The 26,255-nt window shown below is 20.7% G+C and overlaps 9 protein-coding genes and 1 non-coding gene across 10 annotated transcripts; 6 read left to right on the top strand and 4 right to left on the bottom strand.

Moving 5' to 3' along the window:
- Nucleotides 1-617: 617 nt before the first annotated feature.
- On the top strand, nucleotides 618-3,492 carry PBANKA_0301600 (conserved Plasmodium protein, unknown function; the record flags this gene model as incomplete). The annotated part of the gene is made up of 12 exons (XM_034565975.1): nucleotides 618-1,016; nucleotides 1,109-1,157; nucleotides 1,250-1,291; nucleotides 1,400-1,511; nucleotides 1,670-1,760; nucleotides 1,868-1,939; nucleotides 2,050-2,157; nucleotides 2,279-2,317; nucleotides 2,394-2,490; nucleotides 2,623-2,990; nucleotides 3,086-3,181; nucleotides 3,289-3,492. The coding sequence occupies 12 exons, from the start codon at nucleotides 618-620 to the stop codon at nucleotides 3,490-3,492; spliced, it is 1,677 nt and encodes a 558-aa protein (XP_034419900.1).
- A 1,380-nt stretch (nucleotides 3,493-4,872) lies between these two features.
- Nucleotides 4,873-6,048, top strand: PBANKA_0301500 (protein MAK16, putative; the record flags this gene model as incomplete). Its single annotated transcript, XM_034565964.1, has 2 exons — nucleotides 4,873-5,884; nucleotides 6,011-6,048. The coding sequence occupies 2 exons, from the start codon at nucleotides 4,873-4,875 to the stop codon at nucleotides 6,046-6,048; spliced, it is 1,050 nt and encodes a 349-aa protein (XP_034419899.1).
- Nucleotides 6,049-6,826: 778 nt separating this feature from the next.
- Nucleotides 6,827-8,305, bottom strand: PBANKA_0301400 (conserved Plasmodium protein, unknown function; the record flags this gene model as incomplete). The annotated part of the gene is made up of 1 exon (XM_034565953.1): nucleotides 6,827-8,305. The coding sequence occupies one exon, from the start codon at nucleotides 8,303-8,305 to the stop codon at nucleotides 6,827-6,829; it is 1,479 nt and encodes a 492-aa protein (XP_034419898.1).
- Nucleotides 8,306-9,477: 1,172 nt separating this feature from the next.
- Nucleotides 9,478-9,549, bottom strand: PBANKA_0301351. Its single transcript has one exon. It is a non-coding gene; the product is annotated as a tRNA-Gln (tRNA).
- A 1,586-nt stretch (nucleotides 9,550-11,135) lies between these two features.
- PBANKA_0301300 (conserved Plasmodium protein, unknown function) lies at nucleotides 11,136-12,038 on the top strand (the record flags this gene model as incomplete). The annotated part of the gene is made up of 4 exons (XM_034565940.1): nucleotides 11,136-11,139; nucleotides 11,491-11,580; nucleotides 11,758-11,925; nucleotides 12,025-12,038. 4 exons carry the CDS (start codon nucleotides 11,136-11,138, stop codon nucleotides 12,036-12,038), a joined length of 276 nt encoding a protein of 91 aa, XP_034419897.1.
- Nucleotides 12,039-12,442: 404 nt separating this feature from the next.
- PBANKA_0301200 (ERCC1 nucleotide excision repair protein, putative) lies at nucleotides 12,443-13,090 on the bottom strand (the record flags this gene model as incomplete). Its single annotated transcript, XM_034565929.1, has 1 exon — nucleotides 12,443-13,090. One exon carries the CDS (start codon nucleotides 13,088-13,090, stop codon nucleotides 12,443-12,445), a length of 648 nt encoding a protein of 215 aa, XP_034419896.1.
- Nucleotides 13,091-13,834: 744 nt separating this feature from the next.
- On the top strand, nucleotides 13,835-15,040 carry PBANKA_0301100 (conserved Plasmodium protein, unknown function; the record flags this gene model as incomplete). The annotated part of the gene is made up of 1 exon (XM_034565918.1): nucleotides 13,835-15,040. The coding sequence occupies one exon, from the start codon at nucleotides 13,835-13,837 to the stop codon at nucleotides 15,038-15,040; it is 1,206 nt and encodes a 401-aa protein (XP_034419895.1).
- A 2,393-nt stretch (nucleotides 15,041-17,433) lies between these two features.
- On the top strand, nucleotides 17,434-22,305 carry PBANKA_0301000 (repetitive organellar protein, putative; the record flags this gene model as incomplete). Its single annotated transcript, XM_034565907.1, has 1 exon — nucleotides 17,434-22,305. The coding sequence occupies one exon, from the start codon at nucleotides 17,434-17,436 to the stop codon at nucleotides 22,303-22,305; it is 4,872 nt and encodes a 1,623-aa protein (XP_034419894.1).
- An 812-nt stretch (nucleotides 22,306-23,117) lies between these two features.
- On the top strand, nucleotides 23,118-23,855 carry PBANKA_0300900 (conserved Plasmodium protein, unknown function; the record flags this gene model as incomplete). Its single annotated transcript, XM_034565896.1, has 4 exons — nucleotides 23,118-23,154; nucleotides 23,329-23,409; nucleotides 23,509-23,734; nucleotides 23,837-23,855. 4 exons carry the CDS (start codon nucleotides 23,118-23,120, stop codon nucleotides 23,853-23,855), a joined length of 363 nt encoding a protein of 120 aa, XP_034419893.1.
- Nucleotides 23,856-24,352: 497 nt separating this feature from the next.
- PBANKA_0300800 (octaprenyl pyrophosphate synthase, putative) lies at nucleotides 24,353-25,978 on the bottom strand (the record flags this gene model as incomplete). Its single annotated transcript, XM_034565885.1, has 1 exon — nucleotides 24,353-25,978. The coding sequence occupies one exon, from the start codon at nucleotides 25,976-25,978 to the stop codon at nucleotides 24,353-24,355; it is 1,626 nt and encodes a 541-aa protein (XP_034419892.1).
- Nucleotides 25,979-26,255: the final 277 nt, after the last annotated feature.

The following is a 26,255-nucleotide window of genomic DNA, read 5'->3' as shown; positions in this document are numbered from 1 at the left end:
TGATATTTCAATAACCAAAAAAAAAAATGCTTATTAATTTTACAAATATATTTGTTTATCTACTAAATTTTTATGAATAGACCGAATTAAAAAAAATGATGTATTTTGTTACTAGTTTATTGTTATATTAAATAGGGGGGTTTGTTTTCCCTATTGTCTTTTATATTGTGATATTTATTACAAAGGTTATTTGAGTCATTCATGTGTTTATGATTTGTCAATTATAAAGAATGTATGAATTTTATTAAAAAAAATGTCTATAAATATATTTATATGTAGACTGTTTATATCATATTGTATTTTTTTTTATTTGATTATTTTTCATTTGTATACTTGTAATTTTTAATTGTGTATATGTATAATATTATTATAAAAAATTATAAATTTGTTTGACTATATTTTATATTTGTTTTTGTATAAAGATTTGCTACATTTTTGTTATATAGATTTAAATTGTTTATGAATATATTCCTGCTCTAACATATCTACACATTTCGGACCCCTGTGATAAGATGAAATCGTTTTTTTAAAAAATATTTATTCGATTTTTAAGTTATAAAAAAAAAGAATAAATTATTTAAGGGTTGTAGACGTGTGTGTATTTTTTTTTTTGAAAAATGTTGGAATATATGAGAGAGCGAAAAAAGTATGGGAACAACATCCCCAAAAGTTTATCATCTAAAATAAATAAAAGCAAAATAATACAAAAGAATATATGTTCAAATTATAAAACTATAAAAATAATTGATATATATGAGAATTTACCTTTTAATCAATTAAATAATGAAAGAACAAAAATTAAAGAAATAATTTTAGCAAAAGATGTTATTGTAGTTTTGTTAATCTCGGGGATATCAAGAGCTTATGATATAATAAGTGGTTTATTTTTATGTGAAATAAATCCAAATACATTTTCAGTAGTTCATACAATAGTATATAATTCATACAATAATACTTTGATAGTGGCTTATGCTTCCTTTCCTGCTCATTTACAATGCAAAATAATAAATTATAATGTAATATAAAAATATAGAGGATGATTAATATGGGGAAATGAGTAACAATCTATGAAAATTTGGAAAATAAAAAAAAATGATTTTTTTTACAGGATTTAAAGGTTGGAAAGACAAATTCTTCAGAGCTTGGAACATTATTTGGTATTATTTTTCATATAAAAAAAAATGAGAAGTATATAAAAGTGAATAAAAATATATAAATATTAATTGATTTACTTTGTTTTTTTTAATAGAAAAAGTGATACTTAGTCATCCTGCATTTTTCGAGTTTTGTGGTAAAGAGTTTAAAAAATGTGTATAAATATATGAAGAAATAAATTATATAATATAAATTTTAGTTAATTTAATTTGTTTGGTACTATATATTTTTTTTTTGAAAATAGAAACAAATGGGAGAATAGGAGCAGCAAACTTAAATACTAATTCGTATACTTTTTGGGATATGAAAACATATGAGAAAGTGTTTGAAATTGCAGAAGAATTTCAAGAAATAAGGTAAATAAAATGAAAATGAATAAAATATTAAGAAATGCTTTTTTATTTGTCTAGTTTGAAAATGGCAATAATTTAAAATTATTTTTTATAAAAAAAAAAATTAAAAAGCTAGCTTGATATTATCATTATCGACGAGTTTTACTTTTATAATTTTTTAGGGTTTCTGATGGGCTGGTTGCCATGTTTAAACAACCGATAAATAGCACAATCCCCTTAGCTTTATTTGACATAGAAAATGGAGAGAGATTGGTAAAGTGAATTTTATTTATAAAAAAAAATTGATAAACAATTTAAGGTTATATATCAGGTGCCAATCCTGTATTTTTTTTTTTTTTTTTTTTTTTTTTGAAAATTAGGTGGATACCACTATATCCATTTTGCCTAGGAGGGAAATGCAATTCCTTGAACTTCTTGTTTCAAAACTTTTGGTAAAAGAAATTGATTTATATATGTAGTATTATAAAATATGAATATTGTAAAGTTTACTAAAAAAATGTTTATATTATAAATACAAATTTGTGATTCTACTTTTTTTAAGATAAAGCAAGAAGGATCATCATTGCGAATATACGATTTATTGAAAAAGACTCGGCAAAAAGTGAAAAATACATATGCATTTCAACCTACTGCTTTTGTATTCTACGATGTAAAAAAAAATATGAAAAAATTTCCGCGTTAATGATTGTGGCTTTGCATATTTCATTGAGTTTATTTTAAAAAACTGAAACAAAAGATTGTCACTTATTTTATGTTTTTTGAACCTTCAGCACCCATCGCCGATAAACGGGAAAGTCTACAACAATGAAGTGAGAAAAAATGCGAAAAAAAGATGGAAACAAAAGATGGAACAGTCCAACATATGCGCAAACATTTTTTTTACAGATAAGTAAAAAGTTTTTTACAATATCAAACGATTTGATCGAATTTTGGGATTTAGACTCATTTATGTTAAGGAAAATGTATTCCATATATGTGCCAGGTAATTTTTAATTTCAATCTATATAAAATAAGATATATGTGAAAAGGTTTTTATGTATTTGAATATTTAGAGTTATTTATTTTTATAAGAAATAATAAATTTTTAAAAAATGAGTAAAATAATTATATGCAGGGTTAAGAGACCCAGATTTATGCAACCACAGCTTAATGACTGAAATATTATGTTTATATAGTTCAAATGCTTTTGAAAAAATAAAAAAATATGAAAATTTGTTTAAATATAATGATTGTGGTTATGTTAAAAATAATGAATTTGATGAAATTGAAATATATAAGGAATTAAAGAATAGTGAAAATAAAAATAATATTTTATATAAGAATATTAAAAATAATAAATTAAAAATAAATATAAATAATGAAAAACTTGATTTTGGAGCCCTTTTATTTTTTTCATTAAATGATGGCGAATTTTTAAGTTATATTTCTGAAAATGTGTGTGGAAATTCTGTAGAGGTACTTGCCTCTAACAATAACATGACGGTAATATATTATAAAGAATAAATAAAAAATAAAAAAAAAACCTTTTCATAATGTATGAATATTTTAATATTTTTTTTTTTATTCAACTTTTTCAGACTATTATATGTGGGGATGATCAGGGTTTTGTTCGAATTTTAAGAAATAATCCCAAATTTGACGATTTTGAAATAAAAGAGGAAAACTCAATGAAGGTATGTCATGATAAAATAAAAAGTTTTGAGAAAATTGATGTATGTAATATAATGATTTTAAGTTTGTGTATTTTACTTATTCAATATATTGAGTTATTTTTTTACAGAATATGAATGACAAAAAGGAATATAATGATGAGTTAATGGTGTCTAAGCAATTGTATATTGAAGAGGAAGAAGAAGAAGATGCCGATAAAAAAAAAATATACCAAATTAAACGAAAAAAAACAGAATATTATAAAAATGAATTATTAAAAAAATTAAAAACCAGAGATTTTTCTGATAATAATGCTGAGCATAAGCAAGTTTAGGAGTCAGGTTAGCACATGTATGTGTAAATCCAATCGATAATCAAATAAATAAACTAAAAATGCGCATATGCATTGTAGATTGACGAAAAGTATAGAATATAATTATAATTGAGTTTCGTTTTATAGTATTGTCAATAATATGTGAGATTTTTATTTTTAAAAATTATTATTAATTTTATTATTTTATTTTTGTGTTTTTGACTATATATACTTCCTATATAGCTAATTTTTGGTTTGTATATATTTTGCAACTTTAGTCTAAAGTTTTATTTTTATTAAAAAAAAACAGATATAATAAAGCATTGAAATGTTTTTAAAAATAATAATTCAATAAACATAGGGTCATTGAAAAAAAATACATATATAATACAAATATGTATAACATATGGGATATATAGACGGTATATTTGTAATATTCTTTGGAGTGGACTTATAATATTTTGGTAATAAAATGTGTTATTTTTTCTATATACAATTTTATATTTTTTTTGTAAATTTTTAAAAATAAGAGAAGGTATTTTTTTTTTTTTTCTTGAATTTGGCTAGTTAATTTTTGGTAATATTTATAGGAAATACTATAAATTGAAAAAGGATATAATTATTTTTCTTTTTTGTAATAAAATATGAAATGAAGATGTAATAGATGAAATATAAGGATATATATAAATTTTGTAAGTAAAATGAGGATGCAATTTTATGTATATTTTAAATTTATAATTATATAATTTTTTTCAATTAATTAAAATGGGAAATGCTACAACATATGTCGTAATTCTTTGCCATCCTATATTTTCATATGCATATAAAAATATATGTATAAATATATATTAAATTATTATAATTAAAAAAAAGGTAAAGTAATTTTATAGATTTTTTTTTTATTATTTTGGTAAAAAAAAAAAGGAATAATTAACAAAATAAAAAAGTTTTAAAATATAATAATAAAAATAAAACAGTATTTTTCAAAAAACTGAATGGAATGGTGATATTATGTTGTAAAGGTATTTTTTTTATCATAATATAAAGGCATCATTTATTTAATTGCTTTTAACTTTTTTTATTTATATATTCTACAATTAGTAAATACCTGAATATATTATATGTATATTCATAAGGGGAAAAACATATATAAGGAAATAATGTGAAGGCAAAATTAGAAGAAATAATTTACATTATTTTGAAGAAATCATATTTATGTGATATATATGTAGAGGGGAAGTAAACGAATAAATACAATTGGATATGGTGTTTTATGAACAATTAAAAATTCTTATATCGTAAAAAAAATATTATATAATAAGTTGTGGAGGGTAAATTTAGCTATAAAATAAAATATTTTATAAATATAATAAAAAAAAAATATATATATAATTTAAGAAAATGCATAATGATTCAGTAACTTGGGAAATATTAGGGCAAGGAAAATGCTCCTTTAAAAAAAAAACAGAAAAACAAATGTTTTGTTTAAATGATTATAATGTTACAGGATTATGCACAAAAGTAAATTGCCCATTAAGTAATAGTGTATATGGTACTGTTCTATTGGATAAAGGGGAAATATATTTGTATTTAAAATGTCCAGAAAAAGCGCATTTACCTAGTGAATTATGGAGCAAGACTTTGCTTAGTTTAAATAAAAAAGAATCTTTTAATATTATTTATAAAGAAATGAAACATACACATAATATTAAACAAATAAAAAAATGTATGAAAAGATATATACGAATTAAAGAAATTTTAAAAAGAAGCAGAAAACTTGTTTTACAAAAACAATTAAAATTAACTCCAATAAAAAAGAAAACAGAAAGAAGAAATAAAATAAGAGAAGGTAAAGCATTGAAAGCTGCTAATATTTTAAATACTGTCGAAACGGAACTAATAAATCGTTTAAATACAGGGGTTTATGGTAACCTTTACAAATTTTTAACTCCAAAAAAAAAAGTAAAAAATAAGGAGTCAGAGTTGACTAAAATATTTTCTCAAATTGAAGTGAATAATATGGGAAAGAAAAAGAAGAAACATCTTGATGAAGAAATGGAGGAAATAGAAGAAGAAGATGATGATGGTGATGAAGACGAAACTGATGATGATGGTGATGAGGATGATGATGATGATGGTGATGAAGACGAAATTGATGGTGATGAGGATGATGATGATGATGGTGATGAGGATGATGATGATGAGGATGATGATGATGATGATGAGGATGATGAGGAAGAAAAAATTATGAAAAAAGAGAAAAAAAAAAAAAAAAAATATGTAAAAGAATATGTCGATAATGAATATATAAAAAAACTGCAAGAAGAGGGGAAAATATCAGATGGAAATGAAACAGAAGATGTAGATAACAATTTTCCAAAAAGAGCAAAAAAAAGGAATAATGGAAGCAACAGTAAGAAATAACAAAATATATTAATGGAAAATGTGTTTTTTGTTAACACTGTAGTTAAATTAAACTGTTTTGAAAATCGTGGTTGTTTTTTCTGTACATGTTTTCATGGATTTTTTTTATTTGTAGAAAAGAAAAAGATCCGAATAGCTTACGAGAACGAATAGGTTCGTGATCTCAAAGGGAAAAAGACAGAATAATGGAATGAATGAATGTCGTTAATTTCGGAATAGGATAATGAGTTACAAATATTTACACAAGTATATGTATGTATTGTAACAAGATACAGCTTTAGTTTTAATAAAACAAAAGGGTGCATAAACATTATATTTTTAAATAATTTTCTTCTATGATAGAAGAAGAGTGGCTAAACTTTTTTGTTCGTTAAATTTACAAGTTTTGCCGCATTAATTTATTTGTTTAACAAACATTTTATTATTGCATATTTTTTTAATTTTTTATTTCGTATTTTTTTTTGTAGTATTTAAAAATTCATGTGTAAAAAAAAATTAATTGAAAATTTGGGATTATATTTTTCAAAATTTGCATTATTTTATTATTTCAAATGATTTAAAAATTTTTCATTTTTTTTAACTCTCATTTTTCGATTGCTAACAATTTGATAAAAATAATGTCTTTTTAAAATATAATTAGCGTTTTATTATTTACATAAAATATGCATAATCAAAAGTAGTAATATAAAAATAGGGTATGAAGATAATGTGATATGAATTTGAAAAAAAAAAGTAAATAATGAAATGTGTGTATAAATTGAATAGTATATACAGCAAATAAAACATACGCATAAAACATGAACATATTATATATATATATACATGTATCCCTTTAGTTTTCAAGAAAATATTATGATTTTGTAAATTGAGAGAACTGTTAGGAATAATGCACGTGGGTTTGTTTGAAAAAATTTCGGATTTTGTACAAAATTTAAATGGTTCCAGAATTACGGATAGTATTAATTGCTTCCGTTTCATCAGTCATAGCAACACAATGATTGTGTGTTGTATCGACATATTTTTTCTCGATTATAATAATTTTCAAAACTAGATTTTCCAATGTACAAATATGATTGTCATGCATTGCACAATAATACGAATATTCAGAAAATAAAGAATATAATTCTTTTTTATAATTGTCATTATATTTATGAAATGAAATTAATTGGTTACAAAAAATATTTAAAAAATTATGTATGTCAAAGTTATAGGTTAAAAGAATCGAATATAAAATATTTCTGATTGATATAAACGAATGTGTGTTCATAATACACTTATGTATAGCATTTATTAATTTTTTAATGTTTGAATTTATAATTAATTTAATAATTTTATTTATATCAGGAAAATTATTAAGTTGTATTAAATAAATTATTACCAATATTAGTGGAAGATCATAATTACAGCTATTTATAACATTTTCGGTATATTGTTTTAAATCTTGAATATTTTCATTTTGAATATGATTATTTTTTGTCTTATTTGTGTAAAAATCAATTTTATATTTTTTTTGCATAACACTTAAAATGTGGCTATTAAATAAATCTCGATTGGGCTTAGGAATCCTAATATACAAACAATTGCTTATAAAAGAATCATTTAAATAACTATTGCTATGAATAAATATTAAATTTTTACTTTTGATAACTTTATTTATAAATATTTTTCTGAACTGTACAGGTAAAAAATGAAAAGCTTCAAAAATAAAAATTTTAAAAGAATTTAATTTCGGAGTTGTTAATATATCTTTCAATATATCATTAATATTGTCTAAAAAATTGTCTTTTAATTGTAGGCAAATTATATGGGATATATTTTTGTTGTTAAAAATGGAAAAATCGGGATTATTGCAATTATTAATAATATTTATGGTATTATTATTATTGCTAGCGTAACTAGTTCTGTTTTTATCATTTATAAATAGGTTATCATTAAAAAGGTTTAATTTATATAGTATGTAATAAATAATTATTATAATGTTAAAATTCCCATAAAGGAAAAAAATATTTATTGGGGATACCGTTTTATTGTTATTGTCACCGATAACTGTATTTGCAATTGTATCTGACCCATCTAAATGGCTTAGTTCATGTTTCACTACTTTGAAGTAATTTCTTATACTGTTAACACATTCTATTTTTCCCAATTTCTTTCCCTTTTTCGTTTTATTATGATTGTCATTTTCAATGGTGATGTTATTTACCTTGCTGTTCAGGTTGTTAATATCATTGATGTTATTATTTTTTTTTTTTTTTGAAAACTTTTTATTGGGTATCGCTAGCTCATCAATTTCACCTTTGTAATTTTTTTTAATATATTCTATGGTGTTACATATTTTTAAGTAGGTATCATGATTACATTTTTCTAGTATATTTTCTATTTCTTCAAATACATTAAGGTAAAAATTCATTTATTGGATGGGTCTATATTTTATATATATTTCTTATCGAAATTGTATATGTGTGTGTGCTTTTTTTAGCATAATCTACAATCCGTAATAATACGATTAAGTATTAAAATATGGGACGAAGGAAAGAAGTATTAAGAGTTTCATGTGTGCTAGTTCTATTTATCGATATATCTTCGTTTTTTATTTTTTTTATCGAATATACTATATTATTAGTAATTCCTTTAGAATATAAACAATATAATAATTTTTTTTTATCAAAATTAGTGTAATAAAGCATTTAAGCTTTTGCATTAAATTAGGTTTTAGTTTTAATTTGTAGTTTTCTCTTTACGATTTCACCAGTTAGCTATGTATATATATATTTTTTTTTGGCTATTTTTCAAAATGAATATACAATTCCTTATACACACATTTTTTTAGTAGAATTAAAAAAGTACATTTTTTAAATAAATGCTCAATAACATATTTTAAGATATTTTTATTTTGAAGCTTTTGCTTATTTTATCCTACATAATGTATAAATCATTGAATTTGATATAGAAATGAAAATAAACATATACACATAATAATAGAACTATCAAAAATGTAGGCAAATTAATGAGAGAAAATTATTTTTATATACTACTTAAAAAATAAAATATGTCAATTAATTAATAACTTATAAAAAATTATTTAAACATAATTTTTTTTTATACATTGAAGCGTATTTTCTCATAGCTTTTGTATGAATCATTTTTAATATATGAAAGGCAATGTGGTATTATTATCATTTTCATATTATTCATATTTATTTCACTTAATTTTTGTTTTAATTTATTTTCTACACGCAAATTTACAACATATATGAATGATTACATGCATTATTTGACGCTTAAAATATTGTCCATTTAAGAAAAAAAAATATGATATATATTATAAATGCCTATAAGAAATGGAAACATTGAATTTCTTAGTATATGCTCGAAATGAAAAAAAAAATAAAAAGTTTGAATTATATAAGCCTATTAATTTGGCTATATAATTTTTCGATATATGAAATAAATATTTGAATATTATTTTTTATTATAAATATGGTGGGTTATATATATAGGCCATCATCACACGCAGGTTTTTTTCTATATAATATAGGTAGGAAATACAATATTTAAATATATTTTAGAATTTAAATAAAAAGGTTCTGCTGGGATTCGAACCCAGGTTTGCAGAGTCAGAGTCTGCAGTGCTAACCACTACACTACAGAACCTAATTTACATTTATAATAATAGTTAATTATTAATCGGATATTTTATTATAAATCTAAAATGTTAATTCGTTATACATATAAATATACTCTATATTTATCATAGTAGAATAGTTATAATATTTTTATGACATATCAAATAATATAAACCAGTGGAAATTGTGAGTTGAGTTTTAAGTTATAATATAATTATTTTATGGTGATTTTAAAAAATTTTAATTTTAGAAAAGATTTGAAAAAATAGAAAGCGTGTAAATTTTTTTTAAACCTGTATATAATTAAGGTAGAATATATTTATTCCCCTATGATAATAAAATTTATAGTTTTAATAATAATGATTTTTTTATAAATTTAATTATTTGTATATTAATTAATTATTTTTTTAGTATTATATATAAATTAACCAAATACTTTAAAATGTATAATAATATATTTGTTTATATATAAATGATAATTTGTGAACTGAAATGGTTTATGAAAATGTTGAAGAGGGCGCCATAAAAAATGTGAAAAAAAAAAACACATTGAAATGATAAGGGATACATAATGTTTGGATGATCTTAATTATAAAATGAGAAGTTTTTCTTTTTTAGTTTGTATTAATTATAATATAATTCGAATATGGGTAAATTATATATGTATATTTATATGTTAATAAAATATATAGAATATGAAAAAAAAAATACATAAGAAAGGATATTTACCAAATATAAGTATTATTTTGTTATTCTGGATTAATTTATTAAAATAAACATTTCATAAGGTAAAATATTTTTTTATAATTTAATTATGTTTTTCTTTGTATTCCATGCTAGAAGGGGTTGATATTTTCCTCAAAGATAATATGGAGCTACATAAAAAGATAACATAAAATACACACATATTATATATTTATTTGTAAAAGTTGAAACAATTAAAATAACATTAACTTAAACGAGAAGTTTGTGTAGGAATTATGATTGAATAATATCATTTGTTAATATATAATTTAAATTTTCTTAGACATATTTCGTATTTTTTTACAAATTGTGTATGTTAATAATTTATTGAGCATGCTTATGTTAAAGCGATATGATAAAAAAAAAAATAATAATACTTCGCAAAATGTTTATTTTAAAAATGTATTTTATTTAAAATATACTTCTGTGTAAATAGCTTTCTTGGGAATAAACATTATGAAAAAAAGTTTTGCTAAGTTTTTTTTTTTTAAGAGACATATATTTGTGTAGATAATTATTTTAAATTATTTTACAGGGCTTTTATTTTTAAAAATTTTGTTCAAATGATATTTATAAAAAAAAAAAATAATAAAATTAAAAGCAAAATAAGGGGACAAAATAAAAATAAAATATGTTATTGCTAATTTAAAATTGGTTTCTAATTATGCAATGGCTATTTTATTTCTTTACATTTATTTTTTTTTAAATCATAAATCATATTGATTATTTTAAGAACATATATTTTGCAAAAATAAATATAAAACGAAAAAAAATTCATAATATATATATGATTTATATTTTAAATAATATATAGAATATATAATTAAAAAAAATTAACTTTTATTACTTGTATTATTATAATATTACAAAATGGGTAAGTATATATTTTTAATAATATGTGTGTATATGTGTGTGTATGTATGTATACATATTTATATGTAATAATAGATACTTTCTTATTTATGTTTAATAATAATTATTAATGTAGAGTTTCTTTTTTTCATGTTTACATTGGCTAGTTGGCCTATTTATTTTGTTTATTTTTCTTGAAAAATGTATTATATATGATTAACATTTGTTTTTCTTTCATCTTTTGATTATTTTTATTGTTATAAAAAATTGTGAAATGATATATAATAATGTAAACTTTTGTTAACGCTTTTGCATCTATGAATCCACTTCTGACCCAGCATTTTACCACTTTTATATATTTTTTTTTATGTAGATGTAAGTGATAATCCTTTCATAAAAAACCGATCTAGCACCCGAGTTACAAACGCCCCTGGGGGAAATTCATCGCTATCATTTGGAAATTGTAAAAATGAAAAATAGAAAAATGAAAGTGTGCTTATAAGAACTGAATGAACACATTAAGTTTATTGCATCTTAGACATAAATATGTATATATATATATATATATATATATATATATATATATATTGTGGCTCTATTCCATGTATATTCTTATTATTTTTCTTATAAATATGTATAGACATAAGTGAAGAAAATGAAAGGCTTCGAGTTAGAAAAGGAAATACCGAATCACAAATGAATACAAGCACAGAAGCTGCTGGAAATTCAGATATTAAAAAAACCACAAATCAATCAGACAGGAAAACAAATGTAAAAGTAAATCAACCCCCTGGTGGCGCATCAAGCAGTATATAAAAAAAAAAGAGACTAAATATGAGTATTGATTTAGAAACCCTAAATAAATTAGCATTTAATATATATTTTTATACTTTTAATTTTTTTATAGTTATATTTGGATAAACTCACATTGAAGCTGACTTTTTTTACAATTTTAAATGTTTTATTGTAACTTATGTATATAAAATTCATTGAATAAAAAGCAGAATGAAGAAAAAAAAAAAAAAACTCCCAAAAAAAGTAGGGTTTAAATGGACGAATCTTTTAATAATACAATTTTTTTTTTTGTATATTAATTTATAGTATTTCTATCCATTTATCGTTTTCTGCTATTTTATCTTTGGTCCGATATATATAATAGTGTATCGATTTATTTTTAAGATTCACATATTTAACATTACTTTAAATCATAAACTAAATAAAATAAGATTTTGGATTTAAAAATGAAATAACATAAAATGGTATTAATACAGTTTAACATGTATAATATGTGTACTATAAAATATGCAGAGATATTTGTTTGGGTATTAAAAAAAGGGGTCTGAGAAAGTGGATAAAAGGGATTGTATTTTTTTGTTTCCTAAACCAGAGCAATTAATAAAATCCTCTTTTTTTGCCTTAACAATATTCGAAAAATTTTTTAATTTATTTGTAATAGTAAAACAATCTGAAGAATTAATGCATCGTATTTTTTTTAAAAGTTCATGTATTTTTTCTTGATTACTCGAAAATTTTTTATTATTTTTAATATATGAAATATTTTTTTCAAAAATTTTAAAATCCTCTATAATTCGTGCACACTCATCATTAGTCCAACATAATATAAGAGTCATGTTATAGCAAAAAGCTAATTGATTTATTTCGCCTAATGGGTTTTCTATATTGTCTATATCTATTAAGCATAATAATAATCGATTATTATATTTATTAGTTAATGTTTCAATTCTTGCTTTTAAATAATTTGGCTTTAGTCTATGATATTTCATGGATATAAATAAACATGCATTGTTTTTTCCAATTAAAAAATCTGGTACTATTTCATTAAATTTATATTGTACTCTATTTATTTTTTTTAAAACAGGATTTAATTTTTGCCTTGGTGATATAATTAAATATTGATCTGAATTTGTGTCGTGAAATAATTTTTGTTTTTCTTCTAATGCAGGCTCCATCATTTGTTTGGATTTTTGCAATTTTTACACAATTTTGTACATTTTGAAAGAAAAGGATAAGCACATTCCAATAAATACATGAATGAGTATATTCACAATAGCATAAATAAATAAATATATATATATATATATATATATATATATATTTTTATACCAAATTTTATTAATTATTTTTTTTAAGTAGCACACACATATTTATATTCTGTAAAAAAAAATAGGAAATAAAAAAGTAATATTTTTAAATGGTTTTTTATATTATACTAAATATGTGCATAATATAGGGTGCCTGTATGCATAATTTTTTTTTTTTTTTTTTTCACAAAATAAAATAATATAGTAATTTATTATAATTAAGAATTAAAAAAATAAATAAGTATATAGTAATAAAAAAACGAATGAAAGTAAAATCATTATATTGCAATTAAGAAGTTGAATAGATATGCAATATGAAAAGCTATTGTTCTACCATTTTAAGATTTGAAAAAAAAAATATATGGACTTAAGTATATAACTGATAAATTGTGGTATATATATATATATCCTCCAACAACATTAATTGTTTTAAGTTTACATATTTTATAATAAAAAAGGAAAAGAAATATAAAGAGAAGGAATAAAAGAAATGAAAATATAACAAATATAATGAGGTGCTAAAGGTATGGATATTTGGATTAGTGTACGAAATTATGAAAAATAATTGGAAAGAATAAATAAAAAGTTTTAATAATTTGCATAAATATTATTAATATGAAAGGGAGTGAAGAAAGTGAATTAAAAACAAAAGAAAAAGATAATAACATATTGTGTTATGTTAAATGGATAACTAATATATTTAATGCTGATAATGCATTGAAAGTTAATTGGGATAATATAAAATTTGAAAAATCGAAAAAAAGGAAGTGGAAAATAAAGGAAAGTGAACAAATTAGTAATGAAAAAAAAAAAAAAAAAAATGATGGCATAAGCTCATTACATAAGAAAAGTGAAGAAAACATAAGTGGGAATATAATAGCCCAAGGAAAATCGTTATATAATATAAAATCAATAAACAATTTGAGAAATAAAAATGAATTTAAAGATTATTCAGAAAATTATAATAGTATTTCGTCAAGTAGCATATCAGAAATTGGAAGCGAAGGAGAAGGTAACGAAACAGAAAATGAACAAATACCTATTAAAGATATTAAAAAAGAAGAAAAAATATATAAAAATAATGAAAATAAATTATATTCAAATATTTATGATAATTATAATAGGGAAATACAAGATATAAAATTCGGAAAAAAAAAATATATAGATTATATAGCATTAAGTAGCTTTATAAATGAAGCGTCTTTTTCGGATGGAAGTGACGATTACAAAAATGAAGGTAGAGGCACCGATTTAATTAGTTATAATATATTTGAAGAAATAGTAAACAAAAACAAAGAATTGGATAAGTTTTTTTTTGATAATTTAAATATGCATGATAATAATGATAAAGAAATAAAGGGCAATATAAAAAATAAGCAAAAGGTAGTTGCTGATATGAATGAAAAAAACAATAAACTTGTAAATGTGGAAAATTATAATATGTGTGTGAAAAATAATTTGGAAAAAGAGAGTGATCATAAAATAGTTGAAGAAAAATTAATTAATCATGTAAAAAGTGAGGATAATAATAATAGTGCAAATTTAAAATTAGAAAACGATATTTGTCTAAAAAAAATGGAAAATAATAATTTTTGTTTTTGGAATATGGAAAATGAAACATATATAACAAGAGCTTTATATGCAAACCAATTAAAAAAAAAAAGTTATACATTGTTAGAAGAATCTGAAGAAATGATTAAACACTTTTCATCAAATCAATATTCAATAAAATTCGTTCCTAGGCACTTACTTTATTCTGTAAGTCAAGTAGTATCGAGAACATTTTTCGATCCTTTATATAGAAAGCAATTATTTTTTTAATATTTTTTTTATACTAATATAAAATTGTTTGTTTATTTTTTGAAACTATTTATTACATTTAAATACTTTTATTAGTATAGTAAATTTTTAATATTTTCCCTTTTATTTATTTTTGTCCATTTTTTTGTGTAAAAGTTGTCTTGACAACTTGAAAAAATTAAACAAAAAATATTTGAATTTTTTTTGCGAGCATATTATTTATATACCACAAATAATAAGATGGTATTTTTTTATTTTTTGAAAAAAAATACAAAATTGTATATTACCCTCTATAATATGTCAATAATTTTTACAGAAATTTATTATTTGTTTTGAAAAATTGAAGCTTGTGTTAGCATTGGTTCTAAGTATGTACATGTTAAAAAGTTGAATAATGGCAGTTGTGGAATGAAGGTAATAAAATGTGAAAATAAAAATGAATGAAATAATTGTTTCTAAAAAGGGGGATTAATATAAATGATAATTGTAGTAAGTTAAATAGACAAATTAAATAAGAGCAATGTAAGTTACCAAAGAGCAAATAAAATTTGGAATAATATAATGTAAAAGGTAAAAGTTAAATTTAATTAATATGAGATTGTGGAAGTTAGATATATGGATGGTGTGATGTGTTTATAAGTGTAAAGTCATATATAAATTTATATAAATATTTTTTTTTCGTTTTAAAAAGGTTGAAAATGGAAATAAACAAACAAGCAAATACATGTGTTACTTATTATTATGAAGTTGCAAGCGTATTTATAAAGAAGTATATATATATTTTTAAATTTATATTTAAAATATATACTTTGATTATTAGGAGAATCGAAGTAAAAAATAATTGTTTTAGTCGTATTTGGTCATATTTGTTATATATATATATGTATTAATTTAAATATTATTAAATGATGTTTGGCCTTTTATATTATTTTAATTTTTGAATTACATTAAATATTTCGAGGCATTGTTAAGACTGATATTCATAGGGATAAAAATATAGGTAAAAAAATATATTTAAAAATTAATTTTACACTTTTATGAATATGTGTGTGCATGTTAATTTTTTTTCAATCACTATCAATAACTTATAATATCCATACATTTTAGCTATTTAAATTTATATAAATTTTTATATCGTTTTATATTTTCCGCCATTATATATATATATATAAATTAGTAAAACAAGTTTAGTGAAAATATCCATATATAAATTATATGTTCGGATATATTTTGGGAGGGAATTAAATCCTATAAAACATTATTTTAAAAAAATATTTGATCATGAAATTAATTTATGGTTGTAAATGATGTGTTATAGTATTTCAATATTAATATCTCAATTCTAAAATTTGTTTAGCATTTGATTTTTAGTATTATATACATATATATAATAAATAAAATGAGTTTAGTTTTTTTTTTAAATAATATTATACACGTTAAGAGGTATTAACATTAGGGAATAATATTATGATATAAAAATAAGAAAAATGGAAAAAAAAAAAAGAAAAAATATGAAACGTAAACTAGGGTTAGAAAGTTTTGAATGTATTTAAAAAGCTCCGTTTAAATTGGAAAAATTATAGAATTAATTTTTTTTTTTGCTTATATTTAATTGAACAGCGCCCAGGTGCGTTCTTTTTTATATAATAAATAATATAAATTTTTGTGAATTTTATTAAAATTTTCTCTTTTTTTTACTTTTCGTTATATATTATATTTTTTTATAAATTTTGAATTATCTACCACCATACCTTCTATGTATTATTGAACATAAAAAAAAATTGATAGAATAATATTGTATATATATATATATATATGTATGTATATAATATCTATAATATGTATATAATAAATTATATATTCATATATTAGACAATAAAATAAGCGTTAAGTATTGATGGGGGGCATAAATATTAATGTGTTACAAAAACTTGTGAGAAAATATGAAATAATTCATTGACTTGCATTATTTATAATTTTTTTTGATATTTTATATAGTGTTCTATATTTTAACACTTATATTGTTTTTTGTTTTTTAATTTTTTTTGTATAATTTAGATATATGTTTGACTTTGAATTAAATTAATTATGTATGAAAAGTATGCTTTTTTCTTATATAATATTTGGATAGACGATATATATTTTTTTGTGTTTTGTAAAATTTATAATAATAAATTAAAAAAAATATATTATAAATTAAAGCAAGGAAATTACTAACAAATATTATATAAGGGCATGAATGTTTGTGATAAGTATTATATATATATATATATGCACATATACAATATATATAATACATATATAATTAAGTTAGTCACATATAAACATAAAGACAAACTAGTATGGAGGAAAGTATAAGTATTGATAAAAGGATTTAATAAAAGAATAATAATATAAAAATAAAGAAAAAACCAATGATTTTTAATTTGAAAAAAAGTAAAAAAAATGATGGATCAAATAAGGATAGTAAAAAGACAAATGATACTAGCGGAAATGAAAAAAAAGAAAAGAATAATAAATGGTATAATAAAATTGTAAATAATTCAACAAAAAAAGATAAAAATAATAATGATAGTAGTATAATATATGATGCTGAAAATAATGTCAAAGAAAGTGAACCTCGTTTTAAGGAATATGAACTTGAAGATCAATTAAAAGAAACATTAAAATCAATTACTTCATTATCTATAAAAGTAAAAGAATATGAAACGAAAATAGAAGAATTAGAAAATGAACTAAAATTAGAAAAAGAAAAACAAATTAATAAAGAATATGAAAAAGAATTAAATGAAAAATGTGAATTTATAAAAAGGGAAATGGAATTGTTAAAGGAAAAAGAATTAAATATAAATATAAAAGAAAATAAAATAAATAATAAAGAAATAATAACATTAAAAAAAGAAGAAAAATTAAATGATATAGAAAATGAGTATATTGAAAAAAGTAAAGAAAAAGAAAAATTGAATTATGAAATTACAAATATAAAAATGCTTTTAAATAAATTGACTTGTGAAATTCAAGAAAAAAAAGAAAATTTAGAAAAAATAAATAAAAAAGTTGTAGAAAAAGAAAATAATTTAAGAGAATTAAAAGAATTTATGAAAGAAAAAAATGAAATTATTGAATCATTAAATGGGACAATAGATGATAAAAAAAATGCTTATGAAAAATTGGAAATAAATTTTGAAGAAAAAAGAAAAATGATTGAAATATTGGATAGTAAATTAATAGAAAAAGAAAAAAATTTTGCAAACAAAAAAGAGAAAATCGAGAAGGAAAATGAGGTAATTATGGAAAAGTTAAAAGATATTGAAAACAAAGAAAAATATTTTAAAAATAAAGAAGAAAAATTTATTAATATGGAAAATGAATTGAATAATCTTAAAAATGATTTGTCTAGAAATGCATGTCAAATGGAAGTTTACAAATTGGAAATAAAAGATTTGAGCCAATCATTAGTTGAAAAGGAAAGAGAAATATTTGAAATAAAAAATGAATATAATGATAAAATAAATAATATGAAAGATAAATTGTCTAATTTCAATAATAACGATATAGATAATTCAGTACAATATTCTGAAGAAAATATAAATAAAAAAATAGAAGAAACAATCAATAAATTAATAAAAGAAAAAGAAATGGAATTAAATGGGATACATAAAAAATATAATCTTGAAATTGAAGCAATAAAAAGCAAGTTAAATGAAAAAGAAGAAGAGTTAGAAAAAAATAAAAAAATACACACTATTGAAGTAAGTGATTTAACAAAAGAAATACAAATAAGGGAAAAAAAAATAGAAGATGTTAAAGAAGAATATAAAATCGAATTAAACGAATTGAATAGTGAATTGAGTAAACTAAACAAAGAAAAAAATATCATAAAAATTGAAAATAATGAATTAAATGATAAAATAAATTCACTAAATAGTGAAGTGAATATATTAAATAAAGATAAACAAACATTAGGTAATGATGTTAAAATATTAAATGACCTTATAGGTAATTTAAAAAATGAAATAAATAATTCAGACAATGAGATGAATAAAATGAAAGAAAACCTAGCTATGCTGAATGAGGAATTGGAAGGAAAATGTGTTGTAATTGATGAAATTGAAAAAAAATATAAAAATGAAATATTTATGTTTAAAGAAAAATTAAAAGAAAAAGAAAATTATGATGATTTAAACGATGAAATAAATATATTAAGAAATGATATATCTGTTAAGGAAAAAGAATTTATTGAAATGAAAGAATTTTATGAGAATAAGATAAATTTATATAATAAAAATTTTGAAGAAAAAAAAAAAATTTATGAAAATGAATTAAATATTTTACGTTTAAAATATGATAGTGAACAAGACTTAATTAAACAAATAGATGATTTAAATATGCAAAAATTAAAAACAGAAGAAAAATATTTACAGTTATATGACGATACTATTCAGGCATTTAAATCGATTTGTACCAAAATAAATATCACATACTCTGAAAATATCAAAGGCTCTGATCTTGTAAATTTTGTGGAAGCATATATAAAGCACATAGATGAATCTAACTCCGATGCAAATCTAGAAAAAAAACATGCAGATGTTGTAACCGAATTGGAAAAAAAGCATGCAGAGGTCGTAACCGAATTGGAAAAAAAACATGCAGATGTTGTGGCTGAGCTCGAAAAAAATAATGCAAGTTTGTTAGATGTAATAGAAGAAAACCATAAGAGTGAGGTGGCCAAATTGAAAGAGGAAAATAAAGAATCTGCAAGGGAATCAATAGAAACATTACACCAAAAAAATGAAGAAATAAAGAAGTCAAATAATAAAATTGAGGAACTAACAAATGTAATAAAAAATTTAAATGATTCTATAGTATGTTATAAAAAAAAAATATCAGAAGATGTGGAAAAAAGAAATGAATATAATGAAGAAATAAAAAAATTAAATATGGAACTAAATGAAATGAAAAATAGGAGTGATAGGGAAATACTAGAAAAGGAGGATGAAATAAAAAAACTAAATAAAAAACTTTCAAATTATAAAGTTTTTGAAATAAAAGAAAGTGCATATAAAGATTCTAAAATTTTAACTAGTGAAAATAAAGAAAGAATTATAGTAGACAGTATATTTAAAGAAAATATTTCTGAATCAGATATTGAAGGAAAAGGAGGGAATTTAAAAATGATTTTATCATTAAAAAAAAAAGAAAGAAGTGTATTTTCATTTAATGATAATAAAAATGAAAATCATGAATTAGTTGATATTATAAAAAATACATATATTAATAAAATCAAAGTGTATAAAAAAGAAATAAAGGATAATGATAAAAATATAGAAGATTTGAAAAATAAAATATTAGATTTGAGCAATGAATTAGTTAATTTAAAAAATTTTAAAAATGTACTAACTGAAGAAAATGATAATTTAAGGAAAGAAATAGAAATAAAAGAAAATAAAATTAATGAAAAGGAAAAAAATGAAAATGATGATATTATTAAATTGAAAAGAGAAATTTTCGAATGGAAAAATGAAGAAGAAAAATGGAGAAAAAAAAATATAAAACTAGAAAATGATATAGAGCAAATTAACAAAGAATATAAAATAAAGGAAGAAAATCTTATGATAAAAATTAATGAAAATATAAATGAAATTACTAATTTAAAAAATCAAATAGAAGTTGAAAAAAAAAAAAAAAATTTGAACATGTCAAATGTTAATAATAAAATAGTGGAAAATAATATTTTCGAAAATAGAGATTCGAAACAAATTAATTTAAATAAACAAATTGAAGATAAGACAGATGACAATATAAATTGTGAGAAAGATAATTCTTATACTAAAGAAATTTCTTATCTAAAAGATGAAATTAAAAAAATTAGTATACTATATGGTGAAGAATTAAACAAAAAAAATAATTATGATGAAAAAATAAAAAATTTAACTAACGAATTAAAAGAATTAAAAATAAGAAATAAGAAAGGTGAAGAAGCAATTGTTGAGTTAAGTAAACTGAAGAATATTAAAGAAAATAATAAAAGTGTAAAACAAGATGATGAATTATCAAATAGTAACATTATTTTGAAAAAAGGAAATAGAGATACAGATTATATAAGTAATTATGATAAAATGAAGAAAAATTTTCGAGAGGAATCATTTTTAAAATTAGAGGAAAAAACAGATTTATGGGATAATATTAATAATCTGGAAAAATATAATTTTAGAGTGATGAATATTGTAAAGGAAAATAAGAATATACATAATGATAAAATTGTAGGAATGTATAATTATTTCAAAAATTGTGAAAAAGAGCTAAAAGATGATATGTTAGTTATTTGTCTAGTTTTAAAAGATATTTTAAATGTATTATTTTTAAATGATAATTTTGTAAACTTGTTTGAAAAAATTGATAAAATATTGTGGAAACAAATGTATATACCAAAAGAAATAAAAATATTATTTTTACAATATTTTAGATTTTTAGATAAGTTAAGAAATTATGTAAAAAGTGTAAATGCAGAATATAACAATAATGAAAGGTATGATGAATCTTGGGCTTTATTTCAAACGTATTTAGAAACAGGTAGTAATTTAAAAAAAGAAATGATATATTTTGTTTTGGAAAAAGCAGAAAATTATAATTGTGAAAATAACAATGTTCATTTTGATAAAGCAAAAATAACAGATATCTTAAATTTTTCAAAAGACACTATTCGACTTAAAACAATAGCACAATTACGAAAAGAATTAAACTTTGAAAGACAATCAAAAAATATATTGAATTATGATTATCATTTTATTTTAAATAAATATCATGAATGTTTGAGAAAATTTAAAATTGTGAAAAATATGGCAAAAGAATTAGATTTTAATTATAATGTAAGTGGTAAATTTTCTATTAAAAAAGAATTAGATATATATCCAAATGAAAATGATGAATTTAAATATTATAGAATAAAAAATGATGAGGGAATATATGATAATATTAAGGGTTCTAAAGAGAATAATTTAATTAAAAAGATAATTAATTTACAAAAAAATAAAAAAATTGAAAAAAAAAATAATAATTTTGGAAATGAAATAAATACAATGTATCCTGGTGATACTATATCAAAGGGAAAAATATTCACCACAAATAATAATTCGAAACAAAATGAAAAACTTAAAAAAAAAGAAAATATGAATAATAGCATAATTCACAAAAATGTTTATTCAGATCAAATTAAAAATATTTTTAACGAAACTATAGAAAGGGACGTTAAGATAAGTTTTGTTCACAAAAGTCCATTTAGCTGACTTTTTTTATGAAACCAAATGGGAATTTAATTATGTGTCTGCATTTTTTTCCGTTTTTTTGTGCTATAACTTAAAAATATACACATTTGTGTTAATTTAAAAAAAAAATTGACCATTTATTTGTAAAATATAATTACTTTTGTAATTTGTTATCTAAGCTAAATTCCCACATAAAATGAATACACTTATTGGGAAAAGAAAGCGGTAATTCATGCATACATACATATATATGTAGATAAATATATGGTAAAAAAATATTATTTTTCTATTATGACTTAAAATTGGCAAACATATTGGATTTATATTTGAATAATATAATAAATAACGTATTCTATAAAAAAAATGTAAGTTTTTTCAAAATGGCTTACAAAATATATATTATTCGATATGTTCAAAAAGCACGGAAATAATAGGATGTGTATTAATTTGATTGAATTTAAAAAAATAAAAAAATGATCTTAGTTTTAAATGGCATGGAAAAAAATAAATTAAGAATATATATTCCCCCTTTATTTTAATTAAAATGTGTATAAATAAAAGGCGCTTAAAATAAAGCTTTTAATGAAGGGGGTAAAAAGTGAAAAAAAAAAATAATTAAAAAAAAATGCATAAATATATAGAGGAATGAATAAAGAAATATAAAAAGTAAAGGAAGCCATATATTGATGGGAAGATAATTCTCTCAAATTATGCATTTCCTTGAAAACATGAATTTTTAGTTTTAATTTTTTATTTATTATATTTATGTATGTAAAAATGACACATGGAGGTATATATAAATATTTGATAATAAAAAAATATTTCATTTGAAAATGGAAAGTAAACTAATTCGATTATTACCAAAAGAACGTAAGTGTTAAAAGATTGAGGAACTGATATGTGTACTTTATTTAATATACATATGATTTTGTAAAAATTTATATTTTATTTTTCAACAATGTTTGATCATTTTATATTTTCATGGAATTTTCACATTATATGATCATGCTAAACAAAAATATATATAAAGATTTTTTTATATAGCAACAGGGTGTTTAATAAAAATAAAAAATGTCATATATTTTGAAAAGGCAATTCAAATAAAACATTTTCTCGAACATTTAGGTGAGGATTTGCATGACTTTATTTTTTTGCTACATTTATTATTATTATTATTTTTATTTTTTATTTTTTTTTGTCTTGTTAATGTTTAAAAATGTTTAGTAGATGTTTGTCTAATACAAACCAACTACGAACAGAATGAAGCCTACGCTTTATTGCATTCTAAGGAAGAAGTTTTACATTTTATGAAATTATACAAAACAATTTTAAAAAATATGATATTTTCACATTCAAATGAAAAGAGTATAGAAATAGAAATTTTAAATAGTGAAGAAGAAATGATATTCTGGAATTATGCCCGAAAAAACAAACTAAAGTTTTATGTTTGGTAAGTATTAACAAAAAATTAAAATTCAGAATTTCATTTTTATTATTTTCATGTCTTCAATTTTGAATATAAATTATTTGATATTATATATTTGTTCCATAGTTGTAATTCTTTAAAATAACTTGGTGAAAATGAAGGCAAACTATGAAATAGGAATGAATAAAATAAAAATTTGATAAAAGATGTGTTTTAAATAAAATTTAAAGGATAAGTATAATAGTAATTTAAAATAAATCTATATGTGCATATATAGATCTTGTATGGGAATAAAAACAAAAAAGTTAAAATAAACAAAAGTAATGGGGATGAAGAATAAAAAAAAAAAAAAATATTAATTATATACAGAAAATATAAATAAAATTTGAAAAATTAAAAACATTGACTTATAACATAAATATATGTATTCATACATATAAATCGGTATAATGTTATATTAATTAGTTTTACAAATAAAATGATGTATATATATTTGTGTGAAATATTAGATCACCATTTTAAATAATATTATTTTTTCTAATGTTTACAAAATGAATTATGATATTCATTTCCATTGAGGAATCTTTGTTTCTTAATTAATTTTGAATATATAATAGATTTTATAGTGATATGATTATTTAATTATTTTGTAGTACGTGTTAACATATTAAAAATGAGAGATGTTAAAGCTGTTCTGTTTTGATCAATTTCATTTTTTTGATAATTTTGTAGTTCTATATTGTTGGATATTTTACAATAAGATATTAAAGATTCTAAAATATCTGCAGCTTTTTTCATATGCAATAAGGAGCATAATTCATTTTTCTTCATACTATTTGATTCTTTAATGTAAAACAAGACATTTTGAATATCATCATTTGACAAATATTTTTTATTAATAAGAGACAATACAGTATTTGGATTATAATTATAACTAAATAATAATGGAGCTGTCTTAATATTGTTTTTAATATCGTTAAGTATAGGTTGGTTTGTTTTGGGATTAATTTTATAATCTAAATAATCATCATATAGTTGAAAAGCCATTCCTATATGAAGCCCAAGATTAAAACATAATTCTGTTATTTGATCGTTTTGAAATGATATTATAGCTATACAAGCAAATAAATGTGAAAACAAAGATGCAGTTTTATGATATGATTTAATTAAATATGTTTTTAATGCATCTTCTATATTAGTATAATTGAGGTTTGTTTGTAAAAATTCTCCTTTTATTAAGCTTTCGATAACATATGAAAACCTTTTGCATATTTCTGGATAGCCTATACTTGCAAATACAGAACATGCACGTGCTAATAAAAAATCGCCAGATAATATAGAAACTTTATTTCCATATTTTTTATGTAATGATAATGATCCTCGCCTTTTTTCAGATTCATCAATTACATCATCATGTAAAAGAGATCCCATATGTATAATTTCTGATGCTGCAATAATTTTACACTGATTTTCTAGTATCATATTTTTTGTATATATATTACTATCAGGATTTTTATTAATTTGGATTATTTTTTTTTTAAGATTTTTTCTTGAATATAATTTATTTAATATAGTTATATGTCTGTATCGATTATTTTGATGAGAATTTTGAATCGTTTTAGAAATATTTCTTTGAATATTTCTAAATTTAGACTTATTTTTTGGTGTTACATTATCTATATATGTTAATATATTTTTTAACAAAATGCTTAAAATAACTCTAAACTTTTTCCCTTTATATTGATAAATATAAGTAACAAATTCATTAATATTATTATAATCTGTTTTTATTATATTATATATATGTTCATCAATGTTTTTTATTTTATTTTCACATAGTGTATATGGATCAATACGACATTTTATTTTCTTAAAATAATTATGAATATAGTTTAATTCATTATCTACTTCTTCATCTTTATATTTTAATACACCTAAACATAGTAATACTTCATTATTAGCACTTTGAGAATATAACATACTGTTGTCAATTTCGTTGGATAAAACATATTTGTTTGTATTAACTTCGTTAGGCAATTTAGTATTTAAATTTTTTCTTTTAACTTTAAAGGCATAAAAATTTAGCATTTCCATAAAAATATTACTGGAGCCACTATGGCTTTCAACACTAGAATAAATGTTATATCTTGTGGTTCCACTTTGATTGGTATAGTTGTTGTCTTTGGTAATTGGTAAATAGTTCATGCATTTTTTAAAGCAAAAGTCAAAGAATCCTGGAGTGTGTTTTTTTTTACTAAAAACTATCATTATTACATAGTTTTACAGACATGAATGAAGAAGAAAAAAATATGGATATATGCATGTGTGTGTGTATATATATAGGGGAAATAAAAAAATGGTACAAAATTGGAGAAAAATTTATATATTTGTTGTCATATAGAATAATATTTTAGCCATATACGATAATGTATTGTGTTAATAAAAGTGATACAATACAATTTTAAAGCTATTCAGTGTATATAAAAAAATGAAAAAAATTAAAAAAAAAAAATTTTAATTATAATCCCTACACTCACAAAAAAAA

The sequence above is a fragment of the Plasmodium berghei genome (genome assembly GCF_900002375.2).
Source record: "Plasmodium berghei ANKA genome assembly, chromosome: 3".
NCBI lineage: Eukaryota > Apicomplexa > Aconoidasida > Haemosporida > Plasmodiidae > Plasmodium > Plasmodium berghei.
This window is presented reverse-complemented; position numbering and strand designations above follow the sequence as displayed.